Genomic DNA, 23,595 nt, shown 5'->3' with positions numbered 1-23,595 from the left:
GCACATTTGAGAAAACAGCTGCTAGTGAGTTGATTGAGAGATTTGGTTAATACACTACAGACACAAGCACTATGTTGTATAAAGTACTTGCTAATCATACTTAAGTACCTGTTTAAGAAAAGATACCCTCATGAAGGTACCTCAAGTAAAAAGTCAATGTAACCCATGGGAAACAGTCAAGGTAGTTGCATATACTTACTGTACGCATCAGAGTCCGTGTAAGAATAGGAATAAGAAAGTGAATCAGAAAGTTGAGAAGTTGCTTTGATTTCAGAATGGTTTGTGAATGAATCGTTCAGATAAAATGTAAAGCAGTAAACAATTCAATCGAACTGCCTTAAAAGAATGATTTATTCACAACTCAATTGTTTCATAAATGTTGTCAAGTAAAAGTATAAATCAATAAGTATATTTTCACAATTGAGGTTTATAGGGGTAACTACCATAACATGAAGCAATGTTTTTTATTTCTTAATAGCATAACAGTAGCTTGGTAGTTTTCATAATAGTGTAGCTTTAGTTTTAGCAATTGTCTTATGTGATGTTGTCATTTTATTTGTTTTTGTTTTTTAAACATTTCTATTTAGCCATATTTTTATTTCAGTTTTAGTGATTTTAGTACACCAACTTATTTTGTTTCAGTTAGTTCCCGATACAACATTTCTAATTTTCAATTACGTTTTGTTACATTTTTGTATTTTATTCAATTTCCGAAAACAGTTTTAGTACTTTTAGTTTTAGTTAACAATAACAGCTCTGCAAATGAAGCACAGAGAATCTGATTTATTCCAGTGAATCAGTTCATTTGGAAGGTTCATGCAAATTAAGCATTAAAATATTTTTACTGATTTGAGTACTTTCACTGACACAAGTACTTACCTGTTCATTTCAATAGATTTGCCCCTTTAAGTTGTTGCAGGCTGGCCACAAAATTACTAAAATGAGCATAATGAAGAAAAAGATAAATCTATGGTACACTATTAAGAAGTGCTAACCTAGAAATGTTTTCTTAGCCCTTAAATTTTACAGTAACTTAATGTATAATTAGGTTAATATTTTTGAGTTGAATAAAACAAATAAATTACATATTCAATGAAGAAAAACACTTAAAGGGACTTAAAAGCTTTACTCAAATGAAAACATTTTCATCATCCTCATGACAGTACGTACTGTATATGCTGGTTTTGTCTTTAACTAAATGCTACAACACACACCAGTTTTTATTCCATGAGGTATACAGTCGAATCCTCTCATTATAATATACTGTATACAATGTAAATAATAAATTGATCACACATTGTTGGTCATAACAGAAATTTGTGAAAGTCGCAGTGAACAAAGAGTGACAGCTTTGAAGTGATTATAAAGGGAGCGCTCTTTGCTAGCTTTCCAGGCTATAATCCATTCAAAATGCAGAACTTTTGTTTTTCGGCCACAAACACTTTGTAAAGTTTCGGGAATTGCAGACGCATATTTATGTGGGATTCTAGAGCACCCTCGCTAATTTCAGAAGCACGCTCAGAGATTTATTTCTGATGGATCATTAGTTTAGCATCATGTCGCCAGCAAACTCTATTAGTCAAGCTCCATCACAAGTCAAGCTTCCTGTGTGTTTCATATTTATATGCAACACATACATATTTTATTTGCATGAGTTATTTATTTGACCATTGTATGTAAAACACACACTTTCTGATTGTGATCTTATCCTCTTTCCAGTATAAAAAATGTCACGCCTAAGGTGGGAGCGGAGGAAACCCACAACGCCATTCGCCGGGCGTTCGATGTGTGGCAGAACGTCACGCCGCTGCGTTTCGAGGCAGTGCCCTACAGCGACCTGGAGCGCAACAAGAAAGATGTGGATATTACTATCATTTTCGCCTCAGGTTTTCACGGTGATAGCTCCCCCTTCGATGGGGAAGGGGGTTTCCTTGCACATGCCTATTTTCCCGGTCCGGGGATTGGAGGAGACACACACTTCGATTCGGATGAGCCCTGGACTCTGGGGAACCCTAACCATGACGGTACGTAAACCTGGTTATTGGTGGCTAATAAACCCAGCTTTACTGGAGAATAAATCTCAGCTCTCTCTCCATTAAAGCAAATAACTTTGTTGTATAAGCCCTGCTTTTCTGGACCACTCTAGAAAATGATGGAGTTTTACATGTTTATGTACAGTATATGTACTTGGTTAATTTCAGCTTAAATTCCTTTAAATTTAAAGCAATTGTTATTTTGAGGGGGGAACTGGTTCTAGGGAACTTTTGTATCAAGTAAACTAGATATTCAACAGCATACCTGTATATTTTGCAAGGTTTTCTCTCTGTGAAATAATCAGTAATTATTACATATGGATAAATGTTCTTATTCCTGTCTTGGTGGGCATTTCTTGACCAAAACAAGCAGCAGTGTGGATCAGACGTCCGTCTCTGCAAGACCAGACAAAATAAGAAACTCAGTCTGACAAACACAGCCCAATGTACTCAGCTCAGCAAAATATGCCAAAATAAGCAATCCTTCAAATCTAACTGCCCTCTCATCCTCCATTCCTAGCTATCGATATTCTATATTTTGTAGTACACTTGCCATCCAGCTTTTATAGGTAGGTAGCCTTTAAGTATCTGTCTCTCTCATTCACCACATTTCAAATAGTTGCCATTTCTGCCATCTATCCTATAATAGGTGTACTTGCATACACTCACAAACACCCACAGAGCACACAGTCTACAGGAGACAACACTTCTGCGCTTCTGTCATATCAGTCCCCTGCCTGTCGTCGAGTAGGTGGAGATCGGTTGCCGGGCACAGTTGTTATGTTTGTTGACGTGCAGCGAGGGATTACAGTTCCCAGAAGCCTCATGTGGGCTGACACTTCCACTCGCTGGTTGTGGACATCTTCTCTACCTCTCCACCGTCTCACTGTCTTGTCAGGGAGTTCAGCTGTAAGTAGGTCAGTCAGCGTGTAAAGCAGTAGGTGACGGGGATTTTGGGAGTATAATAAGGGGGGGACACAGCTCACAAGATGTTTAGTCTCGGTTAGGGGGACAAACTACACAGACAACTGCACATTTCTTTCTCTATTTCCAAATTCTTACCTTCTTTTTTACTTTTATCACCCTGCTTGGTTTCAGAAACAGACACAGAACATTACAGCTGGGCTGTGGAACTGTGTGTGTGTGTGTGTGAAGGGGAGCAGTTAGACCGCACAACAGGAACAATCTCCTGATCTCATTCTAGGCTGAGAGAAAGAGAGATTGTCTGGGACGATAAAGGTGAAATACACAGAATAGGGTGAGAAAACAATTTGTTTACTTGCACAACCACTGTACTTTAGTTCCAAAACTGTGAATAGGTGAAGCTGTGCAGCTTCTTTCCTTCTGCTATGGACATCGTGGTGAAGCGGTTTGAACAAAAGGTTGGAGGTTCAAACCAAAAGTCAAGGTTAAGATAAAAAACATTTTTTTCATCTAATGTTAATAAAATATACATAAAATATTCAGTGTGACATTATACAGACATGCTTCTTTTATATTGTCATATTAAAACGAATGATTAAAATATTCTATCAATTATAATTAATTATATTTATATAAAATATTAGCTTCTTAATATATACAGTGTATGAAGCATTTTCAGTTCAATTCAAATTTATTTGTATAGCACTTTTTAAAATAAATGTGATTTTTTTTTTCATGGTTTCTGACTTCAGAACTTGACCCAAATTCTGTAAATATGTTAAATAATTAAATTTAATACATAAATGTAATAACAACACGATATATATTTACTTAAAATTTTAATTACATTTAATATAATTACATTTAAAACACTGAAGCCTGAAAAAGGTCTTTTGACCGAAACATTGCTTAAGAAAGATTTTGTGATTATGCAAGTTTTAATAGTGAGTGTGGCATTTATTTATTTACATTTTTTCACGTTTACATTAGACTTTATCAGACACACATACATAACTATTAAGCTGTGTGAGGCTATATTTTCTATTTTTAAATATTTAAATATTTATTTAAAAATAAGTAAAACTATTACACTGTTTACACGTTAATTGACATAATTGTAAAAATATTTTTTTTTGAAAACCAGCCATGTCATTAATATTTGCAAAATCTTGTTTTACACCAATTCAGATCTGCCTTCAGCACACAAGAACCTATTTGTAACAAGAAAACCTGTAATATTTCCAGCCACTCATATGGGCACCATACAGGGGCGGATCTACATTTAGCCTTAGATGTTATATGAATATGGTCCCTCAAGCATAGGTTTTATTAGCTGACAATAATTATAAATAAATAAACATTATATTGTTTTTGAAAAAATTGGTGTTATTGTTTTGGCAAGTTTAAATTAAAACTATCTATGAAAACGTGTGTGATATTCCTTTAAAATAACGTTTTAGTATATCTTTTTTTTTAAAGTATATTTTACTGTGCAATTTCTTACATAATTTCTTTGAGTTAGACCAAACTTTTACTTTGGTGAGTTGTAGACAGAGTTTTTGTGTTTTTTTAATAAACTATTATTATTAGCTAATAGGCCCACTTGACGTATAGCATAATCTACTGTGCAATAATACTAGATTTCTGTTTGAATTTCTTCAAAGTTATACCGAAATTTTATTTTGACAGGTTGTCATAAAAACATTGCCGTTTCTGTCAGTCTGTGTATACGATACGAATGAATGACGATAGTTTTATCAAATGAAATGGTTAAATCCTCCCATAGCGCGTTTGCGTGCACATGTGTAGCCTACATCACGCTTCAATATAGTGAAGAGCTGAAAACGCCACGCGTGCTTCAGTGTGTGTGTAGAGCAGAGATGTGTATAACAACGCCTTAAGTGTAACAGCAGCAGTTACATTTGGCTCCCTTTGTAGGCATTTGTAATAACGTACATAAATTGATTATTTTGTATTTTCATAAGGGAACCTGAAAAAAAAAAAAAAAAAAAAACAGGAATGTGCCTGAAAGTTATAAACGGACCTTGTTTTTACCAAAATGATTTATAATTTATTTTGATATATATTAAAAATGTATAAAATGTGCATTGTAGCTGACACCTAAATGAACACATTACAATTGTTTTATGACTGCAAGTCTTTCTCCTCAAATGCTATTGAGCTTCAAATTTGCGTTTGAAAAAGTAGCATAATTTACATATGATTTACAGTTTATTTTAATATCAAACATTCAATTCAATTTTGCATTATAGCTGACACCTAAATGAACAATTACAGTTGTTTTTATGACTGTAAGAAAGTCATTCTCCTCAAATGCTACTGACATTAGAAAAGTGTATACCAATATCGCATGTAACTTTAGAGACTGTCCCTAAATTTGAAACTCTCTAACGTCCAACGTCAAGCCAACTTTATGCCTGTTTTTTTAGTTTTTTTTTTTAAAGTTTCAGTTTTTTTTTTAAGTCTTTAGTTTTCTTTTCTCTGCGCCGGATTGCTGATGTCCTTTACCCTGGGCATAGATGTTCATCCATCAATTATGAACATTCAGCCAAAAACATGAGGTGTGAGCGGTCGCGAGCGCGGATGGGAGAATGGCAGAAGGTTTTTTTTTTTTGAGCAACTGGGATGGTGCCCATAGACAGTAGATGGTGCCCCCTCTGGGAGTAGGTGCCCTACGCAGACTGCGTACTCTGTGTGTAGGGAGCGACGGTACTGAACACCTTTAATATTCACAGACACTAGTCCATATCGAGATTTGATTAAATGTACAGCTCTACTTTTGATTTATTCATAAAAACAATGGCCGAATTCCGTTACGTTCTGCTTTATACAGCAAGTTCCATTTGTGACTGAATTCCGCGTTTCAATCCGCTTTGCAAACACAGACGGGGTGAATTTAAGAATGAAAGTGTGAAAGTTCTGACACAAAACAAAGTTGTTACTTATCCTTACGCTTTTTAAAAGTCGGTAATGTATCACGTAGTAGACTACACCACTGTAACGTTAGTTATTTATCATCTCAAAGTCTGTGCTTTCATTAAAGCTTCATTTCTTGATAGATAGATAATACATTTTTACCTCTTTCCTCCTGTGTCTCATGGTTCCCTCGCTTCGCGCGCACTGAGAAAATTTTCCAAACAAATCAGTCTCTTGCATACTGTCTAGTCTCTTGCCGCTCTGGCGTCCTCTCGTGCTGCTGCATTCACTGCAGTCGGACATTGGAGATTTGCTCTCATAAATTTTCAAATTGGCCATAACTTTAATTCGTTTCTGCCCATGCTGTCAGGTAATCACAAGAGGCAGACAGGTGGTGAGTTGAAATGAGATTTATTTTTACAAGTGCAGCAGAACCGGGATGCAAAGGTGAGTAATGAAGTAGATGATAACGTTCACTGTGTCTTAACTGAGAGGTAACCCAAGTCTCTGGTTTAGGAGCTGGAGGAAGAGTGCGGGAAGGTTCTCAGAAGGAGGACGGTAGGCTGACGGCTGACGAACGGGAATGAAGGCTTCTGAAGGTAAGTGGTTTTCTCTTGAGGTGAGTAGCGCGGGTGAGTCTGTTGTCAGTAATATTGACGAGGCCAGACGATGACTGGTGAGTGAGAGTGGTTTATAAAGGGTAAGAGATGATGAGATGGCCAGGTGAGGGTGATTAGAATTCAGGGGAGAGTGAACGAGAGGGTGGAGCGAGTGAAGATGATGGCGTGGCTGTGACAGTACCCCCCCCTCCCGAGGCGGCTCTTGACGACTGAGAAGAGGGACGAGTACGGCGACGAGGTCTCCCGCGACCTCTAGGTGCAGGACGGTCCGGATGGTCAGAATGGAACTGGGTGAGTAAAGTAGGATCAAGGATGTCATCTTGATGAACCCAGGAGCGCTCCTCAGGTCCATAGTCCTCCCAGTCGACCAGGTATTCCAACCGGGGACCTCGTCGCCGAGAGTCTAGGATGTTACGGACTCTGTAGATGGCCTCCTCTTCCACAGGAACGGGAGGAGGAGGTTCATCCGCCTGGGCAGGACCTGAGGAGGGAGGAGTGACAGGTTCAGTGTGAGGTTTGAGTAAGGATACATGGAATGATGGTGCAATTTTATACTCAGGAGGAAGGTTGAGACGATAGGTGACGTCATTGAGCTGCCTCTGCACAGTGAATGGTCCGATGTATCGAGGACTCAGCTTTCTGCAGGGCAGGCGGAGACGTATGTCCCGCGTCGAGAGCCATACCTTCTGCCCGGGATGGTATTGAGGGGGTTCGGTTTTACGACAGTTGGCTTGTCTCTTGTGTCTCCGCACTGCCTGCTGAAGGTGTACATGAGCTGAGTCCCATACCGTCTCGCTTTGATGGAACCAGTAGTCGACAGCAGGAACTTCAGACGAGTCTGTTGTCAGTAATATTGACGAGGCCAGACGATGACTGGTGAGTGAGAGTGGTTTATAAAGGGTAAGAGATGATGAGATGGCCAGGTGAGGGTGATTAGAATTCAGGGGAGAGTGAACGAGAGGGTGGAGCGAGTGAAGATGATGGCGTGGCTGTGACAGTACCCCCCCCTCCCGAGGCGGCTCTTGACGACTGAGAAGAGGGACGAGTACGGCGACGAGGTCTCCCGCGACCTCTAGGTGCAGGACGGTCCGGATGGTCAGAATGGAACTGGGTGAGTAAAGTAGGATCAAGGATGTCATCTTGATGAACCCAGGAGCGCTCCTCAGGTCCATAGTCCTCCCAGTCGACCAGGTATTCCAACCGGGGACCTCGTCGCCGAGAGTCTAGGATGTTACGGACTCTGTAGATGGCCTCCTCTTCCACAGGAACGGGAGGAGGAGGTTCATCCGCCTGGGCAGGACCTGAGGAGGGAGGAGTGACAGGTTCAGTGTGAGGTTTGAGTAAGGATACATGGAATGATGGTGCAATTTTATACTCAGGAGGAAGGTTGAGACGATAGGTGACGTCATTGAGCTGCCTCTGCACAGTGAATGGTCCGATGTATCGAGGACTCAGCTTTCTGCAGGGCAGGCGGAGACGTATGTCCCGCGTCGAGAGCCATACCTTCTGCCCGGGATGGTATTGAGGGGGTTCGGTTTTACGACAGTTGGCTTGTCTCTTGTGTCTCCGCACTGCCTGCTGAAGGTGTACATGAGCTGAGTCCCATACCGTCTCGCTTTGATGGAACCAGTAGTCGACAGCAGGAACTTCAGACGAGTCTGTTGTCAGTAATATTGACGAGGCCAGACGATGACTGGTGAGTGAGAGTGGTTTATAAAGGGTAAGAGATGATGAGATGGCCAGGTGAGGGTGATTAGAATTCAGGGGAGAGTGAACGAGAGGGTGGAGCGAGTGAAGATGATGGCGTGGCTGTGACAGTACCCCCCCCTCCCGAGGCGGCTCTTGACGACTGAGAAGAGGGACGAGTACGGCGACGAGGTCTCCCGCGACCTCTAGGTGCAGGACGGTCCGGATGGTCAGAATGGAACTGGGTGAGTAAAGTAGGATCAAGGATGTCATCTTGATGAACCCAGGAGCGCTCCTCAGGTCCATAGTCCTCCCAGTCGACCAGGTATTCCAACCGGGGACCTCGTCGCCGAGAGTCTAGGATGTTACGGACTCTGTAGATGGCCTCCTCTTCCACAGGAACGGGAGGAGGAGGTTCATCCGCCTGGGCAGGACCTGAGGAGGGAGGAGTGACAGGTTCAGTGTGAGGTTTGAGTAAGGATACATGGAATGATGGTGCAATTTTATACTCAGGAGGAAGGTTGAGACGATAGGTGACGTCATTGAGCTGCCTCTGCACAGTGAATGGTCCGATGTATCGAGGACTCAGCTTTCTGCAGGGCAGGCGGAGACGTATGTCCCGCGTCGAGAGCCATACCTTCTGCCCGGGATGGTATTGAGGGGGTTCGGTTTTACGACAGTTGGCTTGTCTCTTGTGTCTCCGCACTGCCTGCTGAAGGTGTACATGAGCTGAGTCCCATACCGTCTCGCTTTGATGGAACCAGTAGTCGACAGCAGGAACTTCAGACGGTTCACCAGACCAAGGGAAGAGAGGAGGTTGGTAACCTAGAAAACATTGGAAAGGTTTATTCCAGTGGTGCTCTGGCGGAGGGAATTCTGGGCATACTCGGCCCAGGGGAGGAACTGGTTCCAGCTGTTTTGGTACTGGTGGCAATAGGATCGTAGGTACCGTCCAATCTCCTGGATCTTCCGCTCAGTCTGGCCGTTAGTCTGAGGGTGATATCCAGAGGAAAGGTTTACCGTGACTCCGAGGAGTTTGAAGAAGGCTTTCCATACCCGAGAGACGAACTGTGGTCCACGATCTGAGACAATCTCTTCAGGGATGGCGAAGTTTCGGAAGACGAAAGTGAAGAGAGCTTCGGCTGCTTCGAATGCGGTAGGTAATCCGGGCAATGGTATCAGCTTGCATGACTTGGAAAACCGGTCCACTACGACGAACACACAAGTGTTTCCGTTGGAACGAGGGAGATCTGTCATGAAGTCTATCCCAAGATGGGACCAAGGACGCTGAGGAATGGGTAGAGGAACGAGTTTACCCTCCGGTAGTCTTCTGGGAGTATTGGTAACGGCGCAGACTGAGCATCCCTTGATGTAACGTGAGACGTCCTGGGAGATGGATGGCCACCAGTACCGTTGAATGAGGAGCGAGAGGGTACGCCTACTACCTGGATGTCCAGAGCCCGGGGTAGAGTGTGCTGAGTCCAGAAGGCTGGTACGGAGTTGAGGTGGTACGAAGATGAGGCCTTCTGGACCTCCCGGCGGAGCGGGTTGAAGATTGTTAGCTTGGGCGATTTGGACATCAATGTCCCATAAGATGGGGTTGAGGAAGATGGCTGGAGGGAGGATAGGTTCAGGAGGGTTTTCATCAGAGGATGCTTGATGAATACGAGATAATGCGTCAGCCTTGGAATTCTTGCTACCGGGACGATAGGTGACCCGGAAATCGAATCGGGTGAAGAAGAGTGCCCAACGGGCCTGACGAGGGTTCAACCTTCTAGCTTCTCTCAGATATTCCAGATTTCTATGGTCGGTTATGACTTCGAATTGATGATTAGCTCCCTCCAGCCAGTGTCTCCATTCTTCCAGTGCTAATTTGATAGCCAGAAGTTCCCGATTACCGACATCATAGTTCCGCTCCGCCGGGGACAGTTTTTTGGAAAAGAAGGCACATGGATGGAGTTTAGGAGGCTCACCCTGCCGCTGAGATAATACAGCACCAACTCCAGTGGATGAAGCGTCGACTTCAACGATAAATGGAAGATCGGGGTTGGGATGTACCAGTACAGGGGCTGTGGCAAACGCATCTTTGAGGTCGTGGAATGCTTGGATGGCCTCAGATGACAAGGACAGAGACTTCGGCCGGCCTTTCAGAGAGGAAGTTAATGGATTAGTGATGAGACTGAAACCCTTGATGAATCTCCGGTAGAAATTGGCAAATCCTAAAAAGCGCTGAAGTTCCTTTACCGAAGTGGGCTGAGGCCAGTTGTGAATGGTCTCCACCTTCCTCTGGTCCATTTGTACTCCGTGTTGGTCAATGATGTAGCCCAAGAACTGTACGGATGGAATATGGAACTCACACTTCTCCAGCTTCAGATACAGTTGGTGTTATCTCAGTTTTTCTAGGACTTGGATGACATGTTTGCGGTGTTCAGAGAGTGAAGAGGAGTAGATTAGAATGTCGTCAATATATACTATGACGAACCTGTTGAGGTAGTTCCTGAAGACCTCGTTCATGTATCCCTGGAAGACTGCTGGGGCATTGGATAGTCCGAAGGGCATGACGAGGTACTCATAATGGCCGGAGGGGGTGACGAACGCGGTCTTCCATTCGTCACCCCGCCTAATGCGAATGAGGTTGTAGGCTGAACGAAGGTTTAACTTGGTGAAGATTTGAGCTCCACGCAGCTGTTCCAAGGCTGCTGGAACCAGAGGAAGGGGGTAGCTGTACTTGATGGTTTGAGAATTGAGATGTCTGTAGTCGATGCACGGCCACAAGCCTCCGTCCTTTTTACCCACGAAGAAAAAGCTTGAAGCGGCAGGGGAGGTTGAGGTCCGAATGAACTGTTGACTGAGGGCCTCCTCCACATACTCCTCCATGGCCTTCTGCTCCGGGATGGACAGAGGGTAAACACGTCCTTTAGGTAAGGTGGCTCCAGGTAGTAGGTCGATAGCACAGTCCCATGGCCGATGAGGTGGTAGTTTGGTTGCAAGTTGCTTGCTGAATACATCCTGGAACGCCCCATACTCAGAGGGAATCACTACAGACTGTTGAGTTTCGGGACTCTCGACGGTGGTTGAACTAACTCGGAACGAGCGCTCAATCTTAGATGAAGAGGGAGGTGAAGGTTTCTTAATTGAAGACAAGCAGTTGGAAAAGCAATATTCACCCCAGCATAAGATCTCTCCGGACCTCCAGTTGTTGGTGGGTTGATGTTGAACCATCCAGGGGCGTCCCAGGATGAGCTCGGCAGTTGACTCCTCCAGCACCATAAACGAGATCCTTTCAGTATGAAGACATCCAATCTGAAGAGTGATAGTTGGGGAAAAGTGACGAATCTTTCCTCGACCCAGGGGTTTGCCTTGGATGGTTTGTACTCGGAGATCTTGGTGAGTTTTGAGTTTTCGAAGGTTAAATTTTTCGAGTAGTTGAGAGGAGATGAAGTTCCCTTCAGCATCGGAGTCGAGTAGGGCTTGCGCTGAGACACAAAGACGAGGGGTTAGGAGTAAGACCATAGTACGATTGAGAGTTTAAATTTTAGGAGGGACTTGAATGGTGCTTACCGCAGTGCGCGGAGGACGCACAGGACAGCCACTGAGGAGATGTTGATCAGAAGCGCAATATAAGCACAGGTGATTCTGAATCCTTCTTTGCCGTTCAACGGTGGAGAGATGATAAGAGTCGACTTGCATGGGCTCTGGTGCTGGAGGAGCGAGAGAGGGTGCTGGGAGCGGAGAACTGGCAGCGGCTGATGGTGTATGACCACAGGCTGTGAGACGTTGAGAGACTTGGATAGTTTTTTGGATGAGATTCTCAAGACCCATAGCGTCATCATAAACAACCACTAATTGCCGGATTTTCGAATTTAAGCTGTGTCGAAACACTGTCATTAAAGCGGGGTTATGGGTGAGTTAGCGTTCCATATAGATTCGGCCCATTGAAGAGCGCAGCCAGATAACAGAGATATAATGAAAGCAATACGGGCAGAGTCATTATGAAACTGATGCAGTTGCATCTCGAAATATAGAGAAACCTGGAGTAGGAAGCCGCTGCAGTTCTCCGCCTCGCCTGAGTATGTCGCTGGTCGGGCCATGGGACTAGCAGAGGCAGCTACCGATGCAGCGGGTGTTTGCGGAAGTAAAGGTGAGTGAGGATCTTGGCGGTCAGTAGCGATGACAGGAGGATTTTTTAGTATGGCTTGTCTGACGGCTTGAACCAGTTCAGCGAATGTGTCCCGCTGCGGCGGATCCTCTGGTTCTGATGCAGCTTGCATTGTGATCAGTCTGGCCTTCTGTCAGGTAATCACAAGAGGCAGACAGGTGGTGAGTTGAAATGAGATTTATTTTTACAAGTGCAGCAGAACCGGGATGCAAAGGTGAGTAATGACGTAGATGATAACGTTCACTGTGACTTAACTGAGAGGTAACCCAAGTCTCTGGTTTAGGAGCTGGAGGAAGAGTGCGGGAAGGTTCTCAGAAGGAGGACGGTAGGCTGACGGCTGACGAACGGGAATGAAGGCTTCTGAAGGTAAGTGGTTTTCTCTTGAGGTGAGTAGCGCGGGTGGAGCGAGTGAAGATGATGGCGTGGCTGTGACACATGCCACCCCGGTAGATCCGCCCCTGGCATCATACCTGCACATTATACTCTTGAAAAGATAAGCATGGTTTGTTTTTCACCAAAATATCCCCTGGGAGGGGTACATGCAAGCGAACATGGATTCCGACAGATTTTTTGCACTTTTAAGTTGATGCGATAACATTGGCCACAGTGGAAAATATGGAACATTCATGTGGCTGCACTCATGCAGGAAATAAAAATTCCAGAGTGATATTTTCTCTCCCTCACCCAAATCAGGATGAGACGGGGTTTGCTGGGTTAGAAAAGCCATTGGAAATGGAGGAATTACCTTAATGTTTTGTGAATCCGGAGACATACTTAAATAATTAAAGAATTTCACCTACATTTCCGATGAACACATTTAGTCACATGTGTGGTACAACTGCAGGCAGAAATCACGACTCATGTCAGAGCAATGGGGTGGAGTAAATGAACATTGAAAAAGCTGTGTAAAAAAAAAAAGCTGTGTTGGATAAGAATAACTGGCAAGATAAGTATGAATGATAAAATAAATGTGAAGAGGAAAGTCCTGCAAATCCACACAGGTCAGTTGGCAATCAGCAAAGAGAAAGATGTGTGTAGGAATATATATATTCTGTTAGAAAAAAACATATAGATAGAATCAGCATATTCAATGCCATGGTAGCAGTAAAAAATAAAATCAACAAATCTTTGCCAAAGATTCACAATCCAATCAAATCCTGATGAATACAACGCATTATAGAAGTTAAATGCAAATGGGGTTTTAAGTTGTCTTGAAACTGCTCCTTTCACTGTATTACTGTAATTATGAGATGACAACTCTGAGAGCTGTTCAAGTCCTCAGACTCAGAAATTATTCATTTCTATGGCAACTCTTATAACGGCAAAACAAATACATGTGCAGCTTTGTTCCTGATGACATCAAACCATAATCACTCTAATAATTCACTTCTAAAACATGTTGATAATTAAATAAATAAGTTGATAATAAACAAAGTACGTCAAATAATATTGGCTCGAAAACTCAGTATTTTCGTAGTTAAAAATCATCTTTTTTTCTCTACTTGGAACCTCATAACTATGGAATTTCCGACATTGGGAAAGTGATGTGTCATGTGACCGGTCTGTAATGTCGTCACATACTCAGACAATCATAAATTGCAGCTAAAGAGACTTTATCCAAAATACACACATAATACATTATAATATAGTATATGGCACAATTGGCATTTATGATTAAACAATATGCTATTGAATGGCCTGCAGACTGTACTGTATGTGATCCATATCCTGTATGTGTAAGGAGAGCGTCTCACGCTGGTACACACCAGGCCTGCTCTTAAAATAGGCTCTCACCCACCGACTGGAGCATTAGCATTCCATGTGGGTAGCAGCAGCATCTTCCGCCGACACAGCCTGCCTCTCTCTCTCTCTCCATCTCTCACTTTGTCGCTCTATTTCCATTCAAAATTTGCCTCACACAGCATTGCGAGTAAGGCTTGAGTAACTTGAGTGTGTGTGTGTGTGTGTGTGTGTGTGTGTTTAAATACTGTCCTTAATCTCTCCTCTATCTTGCAAGTGTCTGTCTCAAATCCACTTCCTCTGGATTCAGTACCAGTTTGTTTTATTCATCCCTTGTTAGCTTGCTAAACTCAAAAGAGTCTTGAAATGCTGTCTTAGATACGGTCTCCTTCACTGTTAACAATTTTCTTGTATTTATACAGTACAGTACTGGCAGCACGGTGGCCAGCAAGTTACTGTATTCTGTTTTACAGTAACTGTACTGTAATTCAATTTACAGTACATACAAACATTACTGTAAACTACAAGACAATACTGTACAGTATTTTTACGGTATTTTGTAATTGTACTGCTTCTGCTGTAATTAATTATATGGTATTGTACTGTTGAATGTGTGAGTGTGTGTGTGTGTGTGTGTGTGTGTGTGTGTGTGTGTGGGCGAGTGTGTGGATGTGAGTGTAGCTGTACAAAAATATGTGTATGTTTGACAGTGTATGATTTGTGTCTGTGAATGTGTGAGTGTGTGTGTGTGTGTGTGTGTGTGTGTGTGTGTGTGTGTGTGTGTGTGTGTAGGCGAGTGTGTGGATGTGAGTGTAGCTGTACAAAAATGTGTATGTTTGACAGTGTATGATTTAACTGTACAAACATCTGTATGTATATGTTTGTGTTGTATGTGTGTGTGCGTGTGTGTTTAGTTTGACGTTTTCCATTCAAACTCCATCAACGACCGAATAAAACTATTAACATGAGGGTTGATGGTTGTCACTTTCCTCTGGACCACCCTCTTGGTTTTCTTGCTCACTCCTTGTCTGGCTGTACACTTTAATTTCATGCTGGCATTGCCGTCTTCCGGGTTAATTCTGACGAGGAACCTGTTAGAAATATCATACAACTCAATAAATATGCTTCTATTACAAAAGTGAAATGCAGAAATAAAATACAAAAGTGAAATGCAGAAATAAATTTACTTGCCTCTGAGCAAGCTCTAATGTACATGCAGCAGACTCCTGGTACTCGATGTTAAAAATATAATAGCTTGCAAAAAGCACTGCAAAGGCGGTTATAAAATTGTCACTGTTGTCCAGTGTCAACAAAACTCTTCCCTCGATTGACAGCATCCACCTGGATGCTGTCGTGATTGAATGTCCTTAAAAAAAGAAAGAACAATGTTTGAGACTTCTAGGTCTTAAATAAAACTTCATTCGAACACATACATACAGTATATGAAACACTTGCATACACATATACTAAGTAGTCATACATACATGTATACTGCAGAATGCTCAAACAAATAAATATGAAATTTACAACGACACACCTAAATGTGCTCACGCACATACACGCAAACTCTCCAAGCACATACTTGTATACTTAAAGTACACACAAACTATACACGCACATACTCCGTGAGACGAGAGCACACACAAACACAAACTCGCGCACATACTCTTCTATGTCATTTTTTGTGTCTGTGCTCGCGTCTCAAATAAGTATGTGCGTGTACGTCTCATAGGAGTATATGTGTGGATAGTTCCGCACGTCTTGTGTGTGTAGAGTTTGCGTGTATGTGCTTGAGCGACTTTAGGTGTGTCGTTGTGCATTTCATGTATTTGAGCATTCTGCAGTATGTATGTGTGACTAAGTATATGTGTATGCAAGTTTTTTACGTGTGTGTGAATGAAGTTTGATTAAAGGCGCCTTATACTTAATGTAACAATTTACCATTGTAAATTTTGCAGTAAATTGTGCCACATGTGCAGTGAATTAACATTCTTAAAAGTATGTTGATACAGCTGTATGTGTTCGTTAAATCATAAAATCAACAAGTTCGTCGTCGGGGGAAACGGACTGCAAAAACGTTAAGCAGTTTGAGCAAAATATATAACGTTACCTATGAGTTATGTGCTTGTTTTTACCACTGACAAGTTCGGATGTTATTGAAATGATCCCAACAGAGATAACAGATGATGTTAGACATTTTTTTTTGCTATCATAAAATCATTCAAACGTCAGTAATTTCATCTCGCAGGCCATCGTAAAACATATTTATTGTAATTAAAACTGACAAAACCACCTCGATCTGTGTTCCAACAACAATCAAGTCTGTTTTGATCGAAATAAACTAACGTTAGCAGCTATAAGGTCTTGTTAACGTTAATTCACGGAGTGATAAGATTTGAAAATGTCGGTAAAGCAGCGGAGTTCAGCAGATCTAACTAACGTTAATAGTGTTTTTGCAACCGTCGCTGGCTAAACTTCCACTAAACTACCACTGTCATTTCACATATGTACACTATAGCGTAACATCATAAAACCTTATTATAAAATTAACTTACAAATTAATATCCAGATATCTGCTGACTGCTGAGACTTCATCCGTGAATGGTCTGGATTTGTGCTCTGACGTCACGCGCGGCACGCGCGCTCTCTGTTTACAGCAACCCTGTATTATTGCCTGGCATATTACAACCAGGTTACAGCTAGGTTACAGCAACATTAAAATGTACTGTAAAATGTTCCCGCTCGATCAAAATTACCCAGAATGCAATACAAATTACGGTATTTTACTGTAATATAGAAATGCAGTATTGTATTGTAGGTTTTTACAGTACTGTGCTGCTAAATCTACAGCAACATTTAACAGTGTTCTTATAAGGCTGTTTTATAGCAACTTATTTGAATTTAGTGCAAAGTGAGCTCAGAAAATTGGGATTCTCATTAAGATGTACTGGAAATACTGCTTATGTAAATTGAGGCTAATAAAAAAGACTGTGACAGATGAAAGTAAAGGCCAATCAATAAGTTAAATCAAAATAAGTCAAAATCGTACATCTGTTCAATTAGAAAAGTAACTGCACATCTGTATTCAACAAGTTGTATGTTTTGAGCTAACATTTGTGTTATTGTGAAGGAGTTGGCAAGCAAAGTTTAATAGGGCTAGAAGGGTAAAAAAAAAAAATGTGAAAAAAATTTTGATTGCAAAAGTTATTGCTATGGTTGTCTGTATTTCTACACGATTTGACCGATATTTTTGATTATTTATCAATTATAATACTACTAATAAAATATAATATATAACTATTATATAATATAGTTATATAATAAATATTATATAATAATTACTATTATTACTGAAAATTAAACAAGAATACTATTTACAACTATTGTAACATTTCACTGCTAAATCATTTTAGTCAATTTTGTATTTAAGAAAACAATACTAATAAATAAAATAGTAATAATAGTAATAAATTAATACGATGAATAAAAATATTATATTAATAATGCAAATATGCAGTCCTAATATTTATAATTTCCTTATTGCGATTTCAGTTTTATAACAAATATATATATATATATATATATATATATATATATATATTAACATCCTTAACCATGAGCAAGTATACATATTCTAAAATAGCACTGTGTTTTTAAGATAGTTTTTGTTCAAGGTCAGCATATTTATTGGTCAGGATAGAGGTCTGAATTTGAAACAGGAAAAGCAGCGCTAGAGCCAAAGTAAAGGCCATAAGTCTAGACATGAGAGCTGAACAAGAAGAAGAGAAGGGGTTTTGGACAGATGAAGAGAAAAGAGAGCCGGAGAGAGATAGAGAGATGGCCGAGCAGCTGTTCTCTCTACAATGCTTCATCTGTTCATGGCACCGGCTCATTTCTTCACACCCAAGAATGAACCTGAACCTGATCTCTCCTGGAATCAGCCACGGGTAACAGAAGAACGGCAGGAATCTCAGTACTCAGCACTCTCTCCCTCTCTCTAGCTCCCTCGTTCTCCATTCCTGATCCAGTTACTTAGCGATGGCCTTCTCGAAGGTCTAACAGAAGCCCTCTTGTTCTCAACTTTCCCATATTTTTAATCACGACTCATGTTGAAATGAAGACTTATAATGTTTCTCATCCATGATTAGCATTTCAGAAGGGATTCGTCTGATTTGCAGTTCAACTGCATGTGCTTTATGAGCTGTGTGGATGCTAACAGCTAGGCCTACTGTTTTTATGGTCCACGAAATGATTTTCCCACTGTTAGCATGGTGTTCTTAGCGACATCTGTTTACTGATCTGTATATAAAGAATGTAAGTGTGTGTAAGAGTAGAAATGTATGCATGTGTAAGAAGAATGAAAGTGTGTGAAAGAAAAAATATATGTATCTGAAAGGAGAATGTAAGTGTGTGTAAGAGTAGAAATGTATGCATGTGTAAGAAGAATGAAAGTGTGTGAAAGAAAAAATATATGTATCTGAAAGGAGAATGTAAGTGTGTAAGAGTGCCAGAATGAATTAAAGACTTTTCGTTCAGGCCCAGCCAACCAGCTAACAATAATACATATTCTAGGGAGGTTTTGCTATTGATGTTGTTCCTATTTATTTGAAAACATCTTTTATGAACATACACAAAGCCAGTATTTTAAGTGGTTATGCAAAGTTTAAAGGAACATTCAGTTTATCATTTTTAAAAAGATTATCGGAATGTTACTTTTGAATGTTCTTTGAATATGAACGTCCAACTAAAACGTTTTTTTTTTAAAAAAAGCATTCCATGAACCACGTATAAAAGTTTTAGTGCTGAAATTTGAGAATATTATTAAAGACCAGATAACTCTGAATGAACATTCTATTAATATTACCACAAGAACATTTGTTCATATCTTTGAGAGAACTGTGCATTTCATTTCGCATACTTATGCACTATTCTATGTCGTTTTGTAATGTAGAGTAGTGTTTCACACTGAAAATTCCAAATAGAAAAAGTTCACTTTAAATATCCAGATGATGCACTTAATTAACCAAGAAAAAAAGAAGAAGTGTGAAATGTTGGACACCACATGCACTTAATTGTCACAGCTTTAATTATGTAGCAAAGGGGAGGGGCTATCACTATACATGGTTGAGTGCATAGTGCATAAGTACATTGTGTATAATAAGTGTAAGTATAAGTGCATAGTGTATAGTGCATCATATGGAATTCAACTCTAGCCAGAACGACAGCAAGAGTTGTGAGAGCATTCCCTGTTTGCTGGGTATATGGTTGAGAACCTCTGGTCTATGCCATTTTGCACTATAATTTAGCTTTTCTGCTACTTAGAAAAATATATAGACTAATACGGCATTTCCTTTTGAAGCAGAAAGGATAAAATTGCTAAAGTCAATAATAACACAACACAACACATCAAAACATTCATACCTATGCAACCTATGTTTTGTTCATGATCTCCATGTGAAGGTGATGATATAATAGATACTACCGCAGAAGCTTATTGTGCAGAAAGAAAAATCATAGTGGAAAATCAAACACTGTTCACTTTAAAAGAGAGGAAAAGCATTTCTCTTAAAGAGACCTGTTAAGCCTCGGCCATTTACTGTTTTCACTGAAACCCTGTTGACAAGCCCGTAGTGTGGGCCACCGACATTCCTACACCAGTGCAGAAAAAGATTTAGCATTGTTCTAGTCACATTATGAAGAGAAAGACAGCATAATGAAGGCAAATTCATAAAATAAGAGTTCTTGCACTCTTAAACTTTCCATCTTTAGTTCAACAGGATGTTTGTCCTCCAGCAGAGAGGAAATCTGAATGGGATATATAAAGGGTGTAACGTGCCCCAAGGGTATCCTGACTGTTGTCTTTGTGTGCATGGAAATGTGTTTAGAAGAAGCCTTGTGCCTCCGCTTCACAAATGTTCACACACATTCACATGTTCTTGCCTACTGAATCGCTCGCCATTTCCCTTGAGAAACACTGAGAGATGACATATCCTTTGAAGGCAAATGAATCCCTGAAAGTTAATCTAGATGTTTGTTGTTATGAAAATAATTTCCTGGCAGTGGACGTGGCAGAAAAGCCTGTCAATCATTCAGTGGTGTGGGATGATCCTCTTCGACATTTCCAAACTCGTGTTTGGAATTAAACAGATAGATCCATCATCTGTAATCAAGCCCAGGTCTCTGGAGTAGTGTGTGTGTGTGTGTGTGTGTGTGTGTGTGTGTCAGGTCTTGTGAATAGGAAGTTCATCATACTGATTAAAAAGGCATCGCTCATTTTGCTACAAGTGAAACTGACAGAAAGAAGGTGTGTGTGTGTGTGTGTGTGTGTGAGAGAGAGAGAAAGAGATTCCCTCCTGCATGATGGGACACATGTACATGTACCATGGCATATTAATATGGAAATCATTCCGTATCATGGTACAGTAAAATGGTATGTATCAATGTACCATGGTTTTACTATATTTTATTGGACATTTACTGTGTCATATTATTATTTTAAGAACTTTGAAGCTCCTTGTAAATACCATTGTATATGAAAATGATAGTTATTCAGTTAAATAATATATATCGAGGTACCATAGTATTATAATTTTTTGGACATTTACTATGGGGTATATATATATATATATATATATATATATATATATATATATATATATATATATATATATATATTAATCATCCAGTACCATGGTAAATATCAAAGCACTGTGGAATTACCATGTTTTATTGGGTATTTAGACATCTACATTATTAGCATGGGTGAAGATATGGTAATTCCCAGATTGAGGTCAGTGGACTTGACAAATTGAGCAAAGTCTTTTCATGTCCGTTTCCCATTTTTGTTCCCCATCACTTTGCTTTTATTCTCCTCTTTTTGATCTATGCACTTGCCTTTCAGCTGCCTGCTAATTAATCAGGGTCTTGGGTCTTACGTAAGAGTCGTGATGGTTCAAACACAGCTGTTCCGGATTGAACTTCAGCAGGAGCATCTTGGGAGAACCGCAGTGCTTTGCCTGAGCATGCTGCTGTGTAGTTGAGGGATGTTTACACCCTGCCTTAAAGGGACAGTTCACCTGAAAAAAAATTCTGTCATTATATAGTCTCCTCAATTTGTTCCATATTCATAGGACTTTCTATTTTCTGTGGAACACTGTGTTTTTGTGATTTTGATTCACAAAAACTGCTAATGGGTGTAATTTTTTCATTCTGATTCACAAAAGAAAGAAAGAAAGAAAAAATGGCTTGTAAGAGTCGTTCATTTGTAAATCAGACAACAATGGTTGCACTTTTGATTAACTAAAAAATTAACCGGCTTATTTGGACCATAGTCATTCATTCGGAAACTGAACTATTCTCGGGTGAGTTTCCCAAAGGTATCGTTAGCTAACTATGGTCACAAGTTCCATTGAACTCCATTGGTAAGGAAGGAACTTAAGAACATAGTTGCTTTTGGGAAATGCACCTCTGGTCTTGCTCTAAAGGCCTGTGTTGTGCCCAATTCTGACCCTCCGCCAGATTATGCACCCCCTAGTATTGGTAGGTTTAGGAGTTAGTGTGGGGGAGGGGTTAGGATTAGGGGTGGGGTTAGGATTAGGCAATCAGGGAGAGATTTAAACAAGGGGGGTAATAATTCGGTAGGGGGTCGAAACTGGGCACAACACTGGAACACACCAAGTTGACTTAAAAAAAACTAGCAGCAAAGAAATCTGATGTTATTGTCATCTCGCATTGGTGGCATCTGGACCAAAAAGCTGCACTTAAACACACCACTCAGACTACACACGATCGCAAACTAACACGTGTGTTCCGAGCCTGCATGAGACGAATCAACTGTCTATATCAGCAGCTATATCAATAGTATATATTTGTCATTCAAAAGGAGAAGCCTGAAACAAGGATATACGAGATATACGCAGAGTTTGAATATAAGTTATGTTGATAACTTTCTTCATTTTAAGTGGCTCATGTTGTTATGAAAATATTCATGTATTGGAATGCTTGGGTAAAATCATGAAACATTAGAACAGCCATCTGTGTCACCAATGGCCCCAACTCCGACATGAGCCCAGTGAGCGGGAATCAAACTAAACCGGCCTTGCTTTATGTTTCTGATTCATATCTCGTGCTGGTTTTATCAATTTTTTTTCTGTGGAAAGTGTGTAAAAGAGATATATATATATATAAAACATAGAAACAGGCTAATATATAATATATATATATTTATTGTATGACAAAAGTGGTGTTTTGCCTGCTTTTGCTCTTCAGACCCAGGTTCCAGTGCAACCCACTTTCTATCTTAATACAAAGTCTCTTTAGATCTCGTCTTCACAGACCCGCTGTCCCGTTACTTATAAATTCTTAATATCGTTTGTACGTGTGTACTGTATGTACAGTTTGTTTCCTTCTAATACCCTACCAAACTAATATTTTTCTCTGATAACAGAACTGTAACTGGTCTCATGTGTTTTGTTCGCTTGGTAGTGAATTGGTCAATTGTGTATTTTGGATCGTTTTGCAGCCATCAGCTTTAACGCCGGCAAATTCTCCAGGGCGACGCTCCATGTGCAGAAATAGACCTAAATATACAGGATTGCAAAACACATTATTTGATCTGCGTCTCCTGCGCCAAGCAGTTTGAATAAAACACAAGTTGACTGAATAAATAATGTGTCAGCAGATAAAAGAGGAAAAGATAGAGAGACGGAGTCAGTCACAGCTGAAGGAGAAGAAAAAAGATAGATGTCTGTCTGTAGCAGCTGATGTGGCCGTCATGGGAGTTCTGTCCTCTGCGGTCCTCATTTACCGTCGCATAACAGTTGCCTTAGTTCGGTGTTTGGACTGTTTTCTGGCCTGTGGCGTAAAGTCCCACTCCAAACCATCACGGGACAACCAGGGTGGGGTTTTCCATTTGTGCACAGAGGGAAGATGCACTGCATGGATGTTTGATGTGAGGGTGTGTAGTGACAGGGTTCATATTGTAATGAATCCCAGCAGTAGCTGTGGTTACTCTGGATGAGTTATTCTGGAGTGGAAACAGAGATGGAACAATTACTCACACAAACAACCACATGCACACAGCCAGACAGCTTTGATTTTGACATAACATTATGCGCTCTGACACATTTGCAGTAAATTTTGTGGATTTTTTTTTTTTTTAGAGCTCATGTGTGAGCTAGCACTGGCTGGGTACATACTGTATACAGTATATGCCTTGATTCAGTATGTATTATACATAACAATATCAGAATTGGATCATCATTATTAGTGCTCAGAACAAATTATGAAATAATACTTTTTAAAGTAAACATGAAATGATTTTCATAAACCATGTTTTTTATGTAATCTGTCATGTGAAACAGGATATTCTGAAAGAAGAAAAATGTAGATAATGTAGCTAATTTTGTTCTTTTTGATGATCTATGAACATAAATGACTCATAAGATTCATTCATTTGGGAATCAGAGTAGAAAGGGTTGAACTTTATGTTTCTGAC

At 40.5% G+C, this 23,595-nt stretch overlaps 1 protein-coding gene across 2 annotated transcripts in view; it reads left to right on the top strand.

The window, feature by feature from the left end:
- Positions 1-23,595, top strand: part of LOC132124227 (matrix metalloproteinase-16-like) — a 70,786-nt gene that overhangs the window by 19,106 nt on the left and 28,085 nt on the right. For both annotated transcript variants that reach the window (XM_059535148.1, XM_059535147.1), the window contains one exon: positions 1,720-2,024. In XM_059535148.1, the coding sequence (XP_059391131.1) occupies positions 1,720-2,024 (305 nt within the window). The remainder of the gene's footprint in view (positions 1-1,719; positions 2,025-23,595) is intronic.

The sequence above is a fragment of the Carassius carassius genome, chromosome 42, assembly GCF_963082965.1.
Source record: "Carassius carassius chromosome 42, fCarCar2.1, whole genome shotgun sequence".
Taxonomy (NCBI): domain Eukaryota; kingdom Metazoa; phylum Chordata; class Actinopteri; order Cypriniformes; family Cyprinidae; genus Carassius; species Carassius carassius.
This window is presented reverse-complemented; position numbering and strand designations above follow the sequence as displayed.